This window comes from Xenopus laevis, chromosome 5L (genome assembly GCF_017654675.1).
Source record: "Xenopus laevis strain J_2021 chromosome 5L, Xenopus_laevis_v10.1, whole genome shotgun sequence".
Taxonomy (NCBI): domain Eukaryota; kingdom Metazoa; phylum Chordata; class Amphibia; order Anura; family Pipidae; genus Xenopus; species Xenopus laevis.
This window is the reverse complement of record NC_054379.1, coordinates 40,375,980-40,389,809: the sequence shown is the minus strand read 5'-3', so window position 1 is coordinate 40,389,809 and position 13,830 is coordinate 40,375,980. Positions and strand designations below refer to the sequence as shown.

The following is a 13,830-nucleotide window of genomic DNA, read 5'->3' as shown; positions in this document are numbered from 1 at the left end:
GGGACGAATACGTTTTACCTGCAACTTACTAGCTGCTTTCAAAGTAAAACTCCCAAACTTGGCTGCCCTTTTATTAGACACCAGTGGGATCACCTGACTATAGTTGGAGGGGGTGGGAGCTACAACATGGAGCTGGTCGCTGCTCCTGCATAACTATAACAAACAGGGGAAAGTTGTGCTCACCACTAGTTTTTAAAATCATTAGGTGTGGGTGCAATGAGGGTGTGACCACAAAAAAACATATAGACAAATACAAGATTCCTCTGCACTCAACCCACTATCAATATATTTAAGACTGCGACATTTTGTGCATACTGCTACTGAAAAATGCCTTACCCTTTAAACAAAACAGGGATTGTTTGTCCATATATTGCAATATATTTAAGCTGGCCAACTACGTCAAAGTCATCCCATATCTGGCCAGTCCTATGCTCAATTTTCATCTGATTCATTAAGAATTCTATGGTTTAATTATACATTTTATAAAAGGGACGAATACGTTTTACCTGCAACTTACTAGCTGCTTTCAAAGTAAAACTCCCAAACTTGGCTGCCCTTTTATTAGACACCAGTGGGATCACCTGACTATAGTTGGAGGGGGTGGGGTATATATATATATATATATATATATATATATATATATATATATATATATATATATATATATATATATATATATATATATATATATATATATATGTGTATATAATACTCAAAAGCCATGAATATCTTGTAAATTATATCCTTATAAACGGTGACTACTGATGTCATCCGTTATAAATGGTGGGTAGTGATGTCATTTTTGTCACATGACTCACTGAAACTTGTTTATTATAAATAAAGTATCCTCTGTTGCGAAATATGAGGATAGTAGAAGTTACCTCGGAATTCCATAACCTTCGGCCTCGTGTTTTTATATGGTCATGAAATTCCTTGTTAACTTATAATTTTTTAATAATATCCCTATAATTTACAAATTTACAAGAGGGGCTGTTTTATTCACTATATATATATATATATATATATATATATATATATATATATATATATATATATATATATATATATATATATATATATATATAAATATATATATATAAATGCGAAGGTTGCGGGCACTCACGATTAAGAATTTTAATATGCCTGGGTGCAGAGTCAATAAATTATTTAATTTGCAGTAGTGCAGTAGCATATAACTTCTACTTCAGTACAAGGTATGAAGGAATGGTCTGTGCACATTGCAATCTGTGCCTTAAAGGATAACCAAATCCTTTTTATTAAAATCCCCTACCCTACATAGATCTCCCTCCCTGCTACCCCCCAGCTTAGGTGTTACCCAGGGTAATTGGCCCTAACTCTTTACTTACCCCTTGTTGCAGATTCAGGTCATCGGAGTTCACGGGCACCATCTTCTTCTCTTCGGTAATCTTCAGTAAGACAACGGCACATGCGCAGTTGGCGCAATCTTGTGGTTCTGAACAACTATGCATGCGCCAAAAGCGCCGGAAGAAGATTACCGAAGAGAAGAAGATGGCGCCCGTGAACTCTGAACTCTGACCTGAATCTGCAACGAGGGGTAGTAAAGAGTTAAGGGCATTTATCCACGGTAACACCTAGGTTGGGGGTAGCAGGTAGGGGATTTTAATAAAAAAGGGTTTGGTTTTCCTTTAAAGGAGACTTTTTTTGTGAAAAATAAGAATGTACCAGCTTAAAAAAGTAGTGTTTCAGGCTTATTTATGGAATATTTCTGCAAAAACCCTAACAATCTCTCCCTTCTCTTCCACTTCCTGCTCCCTGAATTCCCAGGCTGTGCAGGGGAGCCAGCGGCTCTCAGCTCACTACACAGTAGGACAGGAACCAATCAGCAACTAGCAGAACCTGATAGGGAACTGAAGCCTGTCTTTGCTTGTGTGGCTGTAGGTCTGTGATTGGCTGTACCCCTCCTACTGTGCTTCTGGCAGGGATCACTAACACACGCCCACCCCTTATTTGAAACAGGGGCCAGAGAACATCTATAAGGAGCTCCAATAAAGGGGCTATTTTTAAAGATAATATTAATGTTTGGCACCATGTAAAACAACACCATATATTACTTATAATTGCCTACAAAATTAGGGTTTTTTCATTTATCCTATATGTCTCCTTTAATACTGTTGCACTGTCTGGGAATACCAGATACAGTACCTCTGTTTAATTTACGGAAACCGTTTTCACTTATTGTACATATGCTGGAGATGTATTTGACTTTAAACCATTTATTAAAAACAGGAGACACACCAAGAACTTGCAGACAAGAAGGGCCTTCATGTGGTGGAATTTAGTGAGGAGCGGGGCGGGTTGCCTGTTGTCGTTGCCTCTCCCAGGGGGGCCCTTCGCAAAGATCCAGAGCCCGAAGGAGACGTTCCCGACACCAAACTGGACTGGGACGAAGTGAAAGCAGCTCAAGGAATGAAGCGTTCTATCTGGGCAAATGTTAAGAGAACATCTCGGTGAAATCTTAAAATGAAACAGACTGTAAGCAAATTAATAACCTGCACAACAACACATGGTGCAAATCTCCTGCTGTCACCGAACTGCATTTTTAATGCGTCCCTTTATCACTTGGCTTGACATTTACCTGCAAAAGATATTCAATATTACATTACATTTGCCCATCTTGCAGCTCGGCAACCTGAGAGGGCTAGAGCTATTACAGCAGTTTCTCTTCATCAGCAATGCATTTGTTACAGGTCACACTAGAGCTGAAAAGTGTGGGTACATTCCTAGCCATTTAGCCACTCTTTTGTACTGCTCTAATGCATCTCTTACTATCCACAGGGACACCATATTCTTTGTAATGTAGTACTGTCTGTACTGGCACAGGTAAGAGCCACTCTGAAAGAAATAAAGATTTTGAGAATTAGAAATATATTAGGAAGTCTTTTGAAGAATTGATTTTTTTTTTCTCTGAAACTATTTGTTTAAGCTTCTAAGCTTGAAAGCAATTTACATGATATTCTGCACAAGGAAATGGCAAATGTTATCATAGTAACACAGTAAATTAGGTTGAAAAAAAGACACACGACCATCAAGTTCAACCTTTAAACTCTATTTTAACCAGCCTAACTGCCAGTTGATCAAGAGAGAGGCAAAAAATCCCATTTGAAGCCTCTCAAATTTGCCTCAGAGGGGGAAAAAAATCCTTTCTGACTCCAAAATGGCAAATGGACTAGTCCCTGGATCAGCTTGTACTATGAACTATCTTCCATAACCCTGTATTACCTCACTTGCTAAAAAGCCATCCAACCCCTTCTTAAAGCTATCTAATGTATCAGCCTGTACAACTGATTCAGGGAGAGAATTCCACATCTTCACAGCTCTTACTGTAAAATAAACCCTTCTGAATATTAAGGTAGAACCTCTTTTCTTCTAATCGGAATGGGTGACCTTGTGTCAGCTGGAAAGACCTACTGGTAAATAACACATTAGAGAGATTATTAAATGATCCCCTTATATATTTATACATAGTTATCATATCTCCCCTTAATGCCTCTTCTCCAGCGTGAACATCTCCAATTTGGCCAGTCTTTCCTCATAGTGAAGATTTTCCATACATTTCACCAGTTTAGTTGCTCTTCTCTGTACCCTCTCTAATACATTAGTGTCCTGTTTGAATGATGGAGACCAAAACTATACGGCATATTCTAGATGGGGCCTTACCAGTGCTCTATCCTGTTAGACAATCTGATCTACGTCCCATTGCTCTTCCGCTCTTCTGTATATAGAGAGAGTGTTTCTTTGTGTGACCCTGAGTTCATGCCAGTGCAGAATATGAATTATGGCACAGATTGACTCTGGAAGCAGCTCTCAGAGAATCACCTGTATCAACATGGAATCTAGTGCAGGTGTACAGCTTTACTATATTCACAGCAGTGTCCACAGGATAGATGCCATGGCCAGAGTTATTGTCTTCTTTTCCTGCAGCAGTGCCTGCCCACTCCTTCATTCTCCTGGATCCATTGAGTTTGAGCAAGTTTGAGTGCCTGCCCGAGCTGTTGAAAGAATGCAGTCCACACGATAATGAAGTGCCCAACCACTGTGTATTATCCACTTGGATCAGGTGCTAAGCAGTAGATTACTCAACCTGCCATGGGTCAGAAGTTATGGAATAATTGGTCAGCACTCACCCAAACCAAAATTTATCGAAATGATGCACGTGCAGGGTTGTCCACTCCAACCGGATAAACAATACAAAAACGGAATCACAGCACCATCCAAAGCGTATTTTTTCTTAAAAAGCCTTTATTGCATTCTCTGGCTTGGATCTCAAATGAACAACGTTTCAGGCCTATGTGGCCCTTTGTCAAGTTAATAAATTACTGCTGATTGCACAGTTTTATACTCACATATTAGATCGCCCTCTAAGGGCCAACAATCAAAATTGATTGATACAAAAAAGAGAGACATAAAGGCAACATTGTCAGCTACATTATAATATATGGAAAAATGTCCACTTATTTCCTGTAGATTCTATTCTTCCTGTAAAGGGTTTAATTCTCATAGTATGGTATCTGCAAGACAATAAAAGTGACCAATATTTGTGGACAAAATGGTTTAGTACTAGTATTATTAAAAACAATCATTAAAATACTATCGGTATATGGGATGCAAGTCATATTCGCGATTAAGGCCATGGGGTTCCAGTGTTTCTAGGCGACGTATCCATTGCAATTTATGCAATAAAGTGCCCATGTGGTCGACTTTATGTAGGGCAGACAACTCGTGCCATAAAAGACAGAATACGGGAACACAAATCGGCAGTGAAACTAAAAAAACTAGATCAAGCGGTTTCTAGTCATTTTGCTGAAAAGGGTCATGGGGTCCAGCAATTAAAGTTTCAGGTAATTGACAATATTCCAAAACTTCGGCGTGGCGGTGACCGTGTTAAAATGTTGCTAAAAAAGGAAGCACAATGGATACGTCGCCTAGAAACACTGGAACCCCATGGCCTTAATCGCGAATATGACTTGCATCCCATATACCGATAGTATTTTAATGATTGTTTTTAATAATACTAGTACTAAACCATTTTGTCCACAAATATTGGTCACTTTTATTGTCTTGCAGATACCATACTATGAGAATGAAACCCTTTACAGGAAGAATAGAATCTACAGGAAATAAGTGGACATTTTTCCATATATTATAATGTATCTGACAATGTTGCCTTTATGTCTCTCTTTTTTGTATCAATCAATTTTGATTGTTGGCCCTTAGAGGGCGATCTAATATGTGAGTATAAAACTGTGCAATCAGCAGTAATTTATTAACTTGACAAAGGGCCACATAGGCCTGAAACGTTGTTCATTTGAGATCCAAGCCAGAGAATGCAATAAAGGCTTTTTAAGAAAAAATACGCTTTGGATGGTGCTGTGATTCCGTTTTTGTATGGGTCAGAAGTTATACATAACATCCAAGAAACTGCAGCACGCTATGTAGATGAATCAACTTTGTGTCTTGGTGATTTTATTGGCTAACACAAAAAGTAGACAAAAATGAACATTACGGGCCTCACTGGGCCCTTTAACAAGCCTGTGGAGAGCAGTCCACAGACCCCCCCCACACACACACACACACTTACAGACAGCACACCACACTTACCCCCTTCATGCATTCTTTATTAACACGCAGTAAGATGTTTTTTACTAGAGGGTCACTAGTAAAGCGCAGGCAAACAATGTATAGGGGACCAAGTGGTGCCAGTAATTAGGAGCCCAGTTACGATGTAAATTTAATGGTACATTCCGATGAATCCTTTTACAAGAACATTGTTGTCTTCGTAAAGTTTGCTGTCAAAAAAGAGGGCTCCCTGAGCTGTTTTAATTTCAAAGGTACATGGGGCAATTACCAGTGTCTCGCCACCACAAGAGGTGGCAAAATGCTTACAATGCCTATTCATTGACTTTAATGGTAATGTCAGCAAGTTCCAGACAGATGAGGGTTTTTCGGTCAACTCACCAAGCAGGTGGCTAAATGCTGGAAAATCCTTTTGGGCCATTACACTAATAGGAAGTACACAAGTGGAAGGGGAGTTAGAATAAGAGTTTAAAGGGCATGTAAAGGCAAAAAATTAAATCCCATTTTTACTTTCTTTAAAATCTCCAATATACTTTAATTAAAAAATTTGTACCGTATTGTATGCAGTGAAATTCTCCCTTCATTTACTGCTGTGGATTGGAATTGTCAGATGGTCCCTTACTGTTCTGCAGGGAAACAATCATACTTATGAACAGCAGGGGGAGCCCCTACCTTCCTTGCCATGCAGAACTCATGCAGCTTTGTTTGTTTCCCAGTAGAGCAGTCAGCGCCTGTGTAGAGATTTGTATTGGATTTTATTTTTGCCTTTACAGCCCCTTTACTGTTTCCGGCTCCAGCTGCAGGGACAAAAATCATGGAGCCAGATTAAAACAGATAAACTGGGAATCTATTTGGTTGATTTTTTTTGCTGCAGCCACTGGTTCTGCAGAGTTGGAGAAAGTTTGTATTAAACAATACAAAATCCACATTAGATTACACAACACAGGACCCAGTGCAGTCTGTATATTCTGTTTATTAATTAGTCTTGCTGTATCGGCTTCTGGAAGATAGTATTTGACTTCTGCTGTTTTGATAATTTTTGATGATCCCTAAGCAGCCCAGACCACACTGAGCATGTGCACAGTCTTGGTCTTGCAAAGATGTTTAACAAAGTTACAAGATGGTGACCCTCTGTGGCAGTTTGTTTAATTATGCTTGTGGTGCAGTAAGTTTATGTTTAGTTTACATAAAATACAACATTTCTAGCCTTATTCTATTTTAGACTTTACGTCTCCTGTAAATCAATAAGGCTGTAAATAGGAACTGTCTGGCCTTACAGCTGAACAACATTGAACAGCTGTAGATTATAAAGGACAATGCATTCCCTACTAAAATGAAAGACTATTTCAAGTCACTGTGGAGTGCAGGTTAAAAACAAGAGATTATTCTGTATATAAATTTGTTTAAAAATTAAAAATGCAATGGAAGGCTCTCGTTACATCTTGCGTTGTGTTGTGTTTAACAGACCCAGTAAAGAATTGCCAAGATGATCAAGGCATTGTGTGGCCAGAGGAGATCAGACCAAAGTTTTTTTTTTCCTTTCATTGAAAACTATCAGAACCAGCTGCTTGGGACATAGCACAGAGAGTGAGCCTGCTTTCAATATCAGTTGCATAAACAAGTAACATAATATTGCTATTATTGAAATTCTTAATTTGTGTACATTGGGAAGGTGCTTAGAATTACATTGGTTTTCATTACGCAAAGTGTTTTATATTTCTGTTTATTTCTCCTTAAAGGGGAACTTAAGTCTAAATATTCATAATTGAAAATGTTGTATTTTATATACCAAACTGACCGTGCTAGGCCAGTGGTTCAGCAGCTCTATATCAGCAATAATTTGTACTTTCAAAGTTGTCCACAGGAGCTCGGCATCTTGGATCTTGTTAGTCCCTCTCTTCAGTTTCAATGACCTCTAGGGATGGGCGAATTTTTTCGCCGAAAAAATGACGCCCATAGGCTTGTATGGGGGCGGAGCGATCTTTCCATAGGCTGCAGTCCTGTTTTCATTTGTAATTCGCCTATGGAAGGATCGCTCCGCCCCCAGCCCAGCGTCACTGAAGAAATGCTGAAGATACGTTTGCAGTATCAGAGGGTCTGGTTGACGAAGGTTCACGGACTGGGGCAGATTTAGGGGGCTTTTAGTTGAAAGTATTCGGTGTGCGGCAGCTCCTAGATATGAACAGGTTCCTATGATTCTTATAGGAACATGTCAGTATCGCTTTAAGGCTCATGGACTTACCTCAGGACGAGTGAGCAGCACTTTGAGAACAGAGTGGCACATCTTTTACTGTTTTACACAATATCCTGATCACCGATATAATATGGTAATGGTTATGTTAAACTACCATGAGGTTCATTTTATAGGCTTTGAGATAACCTACAAACCTACCACTTTGCTTCCCAACAGGTTTCTGTTACTTTTTATTTCTTATATTTCAATTGATATTCTAGTCTCTTATTTAAACTACTGCCTGGTTGCTAGGATTATTTGAACCCTAGCAACCAGATAACTGCTGAAATCCCAAAATGGAGAGCTGCTGAACAACAAGCTAAATAATAAAAAAAATAATAAAAACGCAAATTGTCTTTGAATATCACTAAAAGTTAAAGTTAACTTTCCCTTTTTTAATAGGGAGGAGAAAGCCCTATCAGGAGCCTTTTGGTATCTTTTTCTTTTGCTATGGGAAAATCAGGTCACTTCAGTAATATAAAATACACATTTCCTGACACTTGGTTGATTAATTGGGTAGGAAATAGAAACCGCTTCTTAAATTACAAGCTGCTGATGAACAAATGTGGTTTCTAAATTGCTTCTATTGCATTTTTAGCATCAGAATGAATATGGGTGCGTTTATTAAAGTGAATGAGTCTGGAAAAAATGTTTCCAAAGCTGTAAATTAAATTCTGTGCATGCAGTGTGCTGACTGGTTGCTACGGATGAAAAATGATCATTTATTGGCTATAATTACATCTATTTTGCAGTACTAGTACAGTACTAGAAGGACGGCTAAAAAGGAAGCGCTTGCATTTCCTAATAACTCAGATTCATACTATTATTCTTGCTCATTATAATCAGGAGGCATTTTTAATAAATGGGTAGCTTCAGTGTGGATCCATTTTCCAACTACCTCTCTATTATTCCCAGAGAGCAGCAAATAATATCTGTACTTTAGAGTCTTCACTCTAGATCACTGTCAGGGCCAAATTTACTATCCAGACGGCCCTAGGGCGGCTCCGCTCGCCCCCCCCATCTCCTTTTCCTCCCTATCCCCTCCTCTGTCTCCTTCCCCTCCGTGTCTCCTCCCCTCTACGTCTCCTACTACCTGTCCACCTCCTTTATGTGCACAAAGACACGCAGGAGATGTTCAAACTTCCCACACGCCAGTCTCCAGTGCTCATATTTGGAAGCGGTTGGGCGGCATACTGCCCCTGATATTATTCCCGCCCTAGGCCCAGCCTTTGTGGCCTTGCCACTAATCCGGTCCTGAGGACTGTGGCTTCCAATAACTTCACTCTTTGATAAATATACCCCTTTATGTTTGTGTTGGTTTTATGATGTCTGTACAGTCTTTGATTTTGCAGGGGGGTACATTTAGTTCATTCCATTTTAAGAGACATTACTCCTCCCAGTCAGGAGTTGCTTCAGCAATGCAAAGTCCATTGGGGCAGTAGTCTAGGGATATTCTATGTTACCTGAATATAGCAATTACTATAGCAACTAATTTACCTTATGCCTGATGAGATGTTATATGCATGCTGAGGTTAGAAATACAGCCTGGTAAAATCTTTTGACCCTTCAGACCAAGTCTGTAGCTTATTAGTTCTTGCATGGGGCCTGTCTGCCTGATATTTGGTGAAAATCAGCCATGGATCTTAACGGGCAAGTTTGACAGTCATGTTGGATGAGGACTACATTAGCATGATGATGCTATACTCTCACGATGGATCATCCTAGTAGTGATGTGAGGACCCGAAACCTGCAGGACCCATGGGTTTACCCAGGTTGGTCCCGAACTCAGCCCTCTGCCAACCCCATCTGATCACCTTGTGCTCCACTTTCCCCTCTGGCAGTCCATATTTATGTACTTGCACATGATTCACCCCCCACCCTTTGGTGATATCAGGGATGGCCGGGTCTGGTGTAGAGTAGACTTATAAATACCAGCAAACTGCCAATGGGTTGCTGGCTGGGTGCAGGTTGACTTTTTGTTGAGTCTTACATTATTAGTATAACTAGACCCCTGTTATTAACTGTTCATTTCAGTTTGTAGGGATATGAGACTAATCAACAACACATAAGGAGGCTTAAATAACTTGATAGTAGAGGCAGCAGCAGACAATAGTCTAATGCTAAGGCTCACAAATACTTGTCTTATTTGTGATTTGCAATATAAATTAGAAGAGACCTGCTAATAATAATGCAGTAGCAAAAATAATTATAAAAGTAAAAAAATCTTTATTAGGACATATAGCCTAACACGTTTTGTGCCATAGGCTATGAGTAAGTGCCCGTTTGGCACGAAACACGTTAGGCTATACATGTCCTAATAAAGATTTTTTTACTTTTATAATTATAATTGCTACTGCATTATTATTAGTGGGTCTGTTCTAATTTATATTGCACGTTTTTAATTTTGTTCACCCTTGGACTGGGTTTTTTTGATGAAACCATACTATTAATGCTCTTTAAGTTTATATTTTTGATTTTAGGAACAGAGCTACACGCCACCATCTTCCTTATTTGTGATTTCTCTTTCAGGTGGGGGATATGAAGCACATCTTTCAAAAACACTTTTGTACCGGCTATGAAACTTAAAGCTGTGAATATTTCTCGGCTGATATGTTTGATTTATTGTATGGCAACCACCGAGGTTAAACTAACTGGAAGCAGATGCTGAAAACAGCACAGCTGCCATTAAGGGGCATATTTTTCAAAGATTGAGGTTGGACATTCAATCTTAATAAGGCTTATGTAATCTTAATTGTGTTTCCCTTTTATTTATGGATGATGTCCTAATCAATGTATTTTGATTTTGAAATCCAGAGCTTTGAGATTTGTGGCCAGACAAACTCAAATCTATTGAAAGTTTTGTTGCTCAAGTTCAGCTCTACATTGAATTGAGAAATATGGGCATTAGATACTTGTCTTTCTGTATCTTGAAAATGGCAGGGGGTTCAACTAAAGCATGTTTGTGTCTTTGTACTGTATAAAACTGGAATGTTGGGGTGGGGTGGAATGTAAGGTGCAGAACTAGTCTATTTCCAAAGCTCTATACTTACTGACTGATGCCAACTATCTGAATACAGGGAGTCCTTGGTTTAGCATTAATAAACCACCCACCCTCTGGGGTGTGTTGTCTACTGCGGAGCACAGAAAGGTAAATATAAATATGTACAGAAAGGTACAAATAAATACTATGTTAAGACAAACATTTGTCTAGGTTGCATTTAAGAGGTAAATATACCTGTTCCAACTTACATACAAACCTACAGACCCTGTCTCTTACGTAACCTGTACCCTGCATGGGGACTGCCTGTACATTGATTTATAATGAGCCTGTGGTGAAACTGATCAAATGCATTTTATCTGTCTGAATTATCTGCTTCCGCACACACAGCAAAGGGCCACTGGGAATAGAGGCTGTGGGTAGCGAAAGGTTCAGCTCGAGGGCTTGTGAAGTTCACTTGTGAAATTTGCCTATTATGGTCAATAGATGGCAACAATTAGCTATAGAATACTTTCCATGCTTGTCCAACACAACTGGAAATATTGTGTGTGTGAATTCACATGACTCTTAAAGGAAAAGCAAACCCAAAAGTTAAAAAAACCCTAGCCCCCTCCCCCAGCCTAAGTGTTGCCCCGGGAAACAGGGTCGGACTGGGGGGTCAGAGGCCCACCGGGCTGCCGCCTCAGGGCCCCCTCCGTGACACTGGGTTGGGCTGTAGTTTCGACCAGAGCTGAGGTGCCAAAGGTTGCCAGTCTCTCCCTGGGACGGGTCATGAGGGATCCTGCTCGCCGTTCCCCATTCATAATAAATCTTATGTGTTGCCGGGGCAGGGCGAAACGCCGGATTAAGAGCTAATGCGATTACTGCTCTCATATAAAGGGCTGTCAGTATGCCCTCCATTCTCTTCCCTATACAGTTTGTTTGTAGCGCCTTATACATGGACATCTCCTGTAAGAAGGGCTGTCCCACTGAGGTGCTGCTGCATTTCTGTTATCATCTATCCGACCCTGGTCTCCCGCCGGCCCAGTCTGACCGTGCCGGGAAAATGCCCCTAAGTCTTTACTTACCCTTCTGTGCAGATTCTGTCCAGCAGAGTTCACGGGTTGCATCCTCTTCTCATCGGTAATCTTCGGAATGAGACCGGTGGAGCGGAAATTCACATGTGCCGAAACACACGAAAATTGCAGAAGCGCCGGTCTCATTCTGAAGATTATGAATTGGCTGAAGATGGCGCCCGTGAACTCCACTGCCTGAATCTGCACCGAGGGGTAAGTTAAACGTTAGGGGCATTTGCCCAGGGTAACACTTAGCCTGGGGGGGGGAGGTGGGAGGGGAGTCTATGTAGGGTAGTGGTTTTCTTAACTTTTGGGTTTGCTTCTCCTTTAATACATTTTTCTTTTCTTACTTTTTTTTAAAGCATGTCCTGAAGTTGTATCCATCTCTATTATTACAGATATTTCATTAGGTCTTGGCAGTTTTTAGCACAAAGGTTTTCTTCTAAACATTCCAGTTATGAGTGTATGCACATACTGTACATGCAGCATAGAAGAGTCTTATATCCCATTATTAAAACAAGGTTCATGGACCCCTTAGGGTCCCATCTAGAGGTACATTGTCCTACAGAACCTATAGTTGGAGTTTGCTTTAAGCAACACTATAATATAGTCGTGGGGGCAGGTTCGTTCTCAGTAAGCAAGTTGTAAAGCCGGATCTTCAACTTTCAGTTAACTATTGGTATGTTATAGAACAGGGATCCCCAACCTTCTGAACCCATGAGCAACATTCAGAAGTAAAAGGAGTTGGGGAGCAACACTGGCATGAAAGATGTTCTTGGGGTGCCAAATAAGTGCTGTTATTGGTCATTTGGTAGCGCCTATGTGGATTGTCAGCCTACATTGAGGCTCTGTTTGGAAGTACACCTGTTTTTTATACAACCAAAACTTGCCTCAAGCCTGGAATTTAGAAATAAACTCCTGCTTTGAGGCCACTGGGAGCAACATCCAAGGGGTTGGAGAGCAACATGTTGCTCACAAGCTACTGGTTGGGGATCACTGTTATAGAATTATGCCTGTAATTGAGAATTTGTCTTGTGTTTGTGATGATACTGGATTGTGGGTGTGCCCGGCACCAGGGGAGTCTTTCACATTTCTCATAGAGGTCTAGGATCCATTATCCTGAAAGACTTACACGACATCCGGACTGTTAGCAGTTGTTACAAGTACATACCGTACAGGTTAAATACCACATCAAGGTAGTTTGCAAAATATGGCTCCCCTTCAGCTGCCTTAAGTTTTCTGCCGTGGAAAAGGTAATCACGTTCAGATAACTGCAGTACAAAACCATAGTATAGGATCTGTTATCCGGAAACCTCTTATCCAGAAAGCTTCAAATTATGGGAAGGCTGTCTCCCATAGACTCTAGTATAATGAAATAATTCACATTTTTAAAAATGACTTTTTCTCTGTAATAATAAAACATTATCTTGTACTTGATCCAAACTAAGATATAATTAATTCTTATTGGGGGCAAAATCAGCCTATTGGGTTTATTTCAAGTTTAAATTATGTTTTAGTAGATTTAAGGTATAAAGGGCCAAATTGTGGAGAGACCTATTATCCAAAAAAAAAACCCCCAGTTCCTGAGCATTCTGTATAACAGGTCCCATACCAAGGGTCAGACTGAGCCAGCGGGGCAACGGGAAAAACCCCGGAAGGACCCAGTTCTCCTGGGCTCCACCGACCCAGAAGACACAGGTTTACTTCCTCTGTAGTGAAGAAAATACCCCCATCCCGACTGCTTTCTTACCTATTCCATGCGAGTGACTGGGGGAGCAGGGGATGGGAGCCGGTGGAGGGAGGGCTGGGTAAGAGCTGCAGTGCACTGGGCCCCTCTCGAGTTTTTTTGCAGGGAGGGCCTGGCTCGACATTGTTACACCATTGGGTATTTACATCCCAAGTTGTTTGTATCTGCGGTAGTAGTAGAG

At 40.4% G+C, this 13,830-nt stretch overlaps 1 protein-coding gene across 1 annotated transcript in view; it reads left to right on the top strand.

Annotated features, from left to right (window-relative positions):
• mrps5.L (mitochondrial ribosomal protein S5 L homeolog) overlaps positions 1-2,908 on the top strand; it is a 70,257-nt gene extending 67,349 nt beyond the window's left edge. The window contains exon 11 of the mRNA XM_018262915.2: positions 2,269-2,908. Coding sequence (XP_018118404.1) covers positions 2,269-2,493 — 225 coding nt within the window. The 3' untranslated portion in view covers positions 2,494-2,908. The remainder of the gene's footprint in view (positions 1-2,268) is intronic.
• Positions 2,909-13,830: the final 10,922 nt, after the last annotated feature.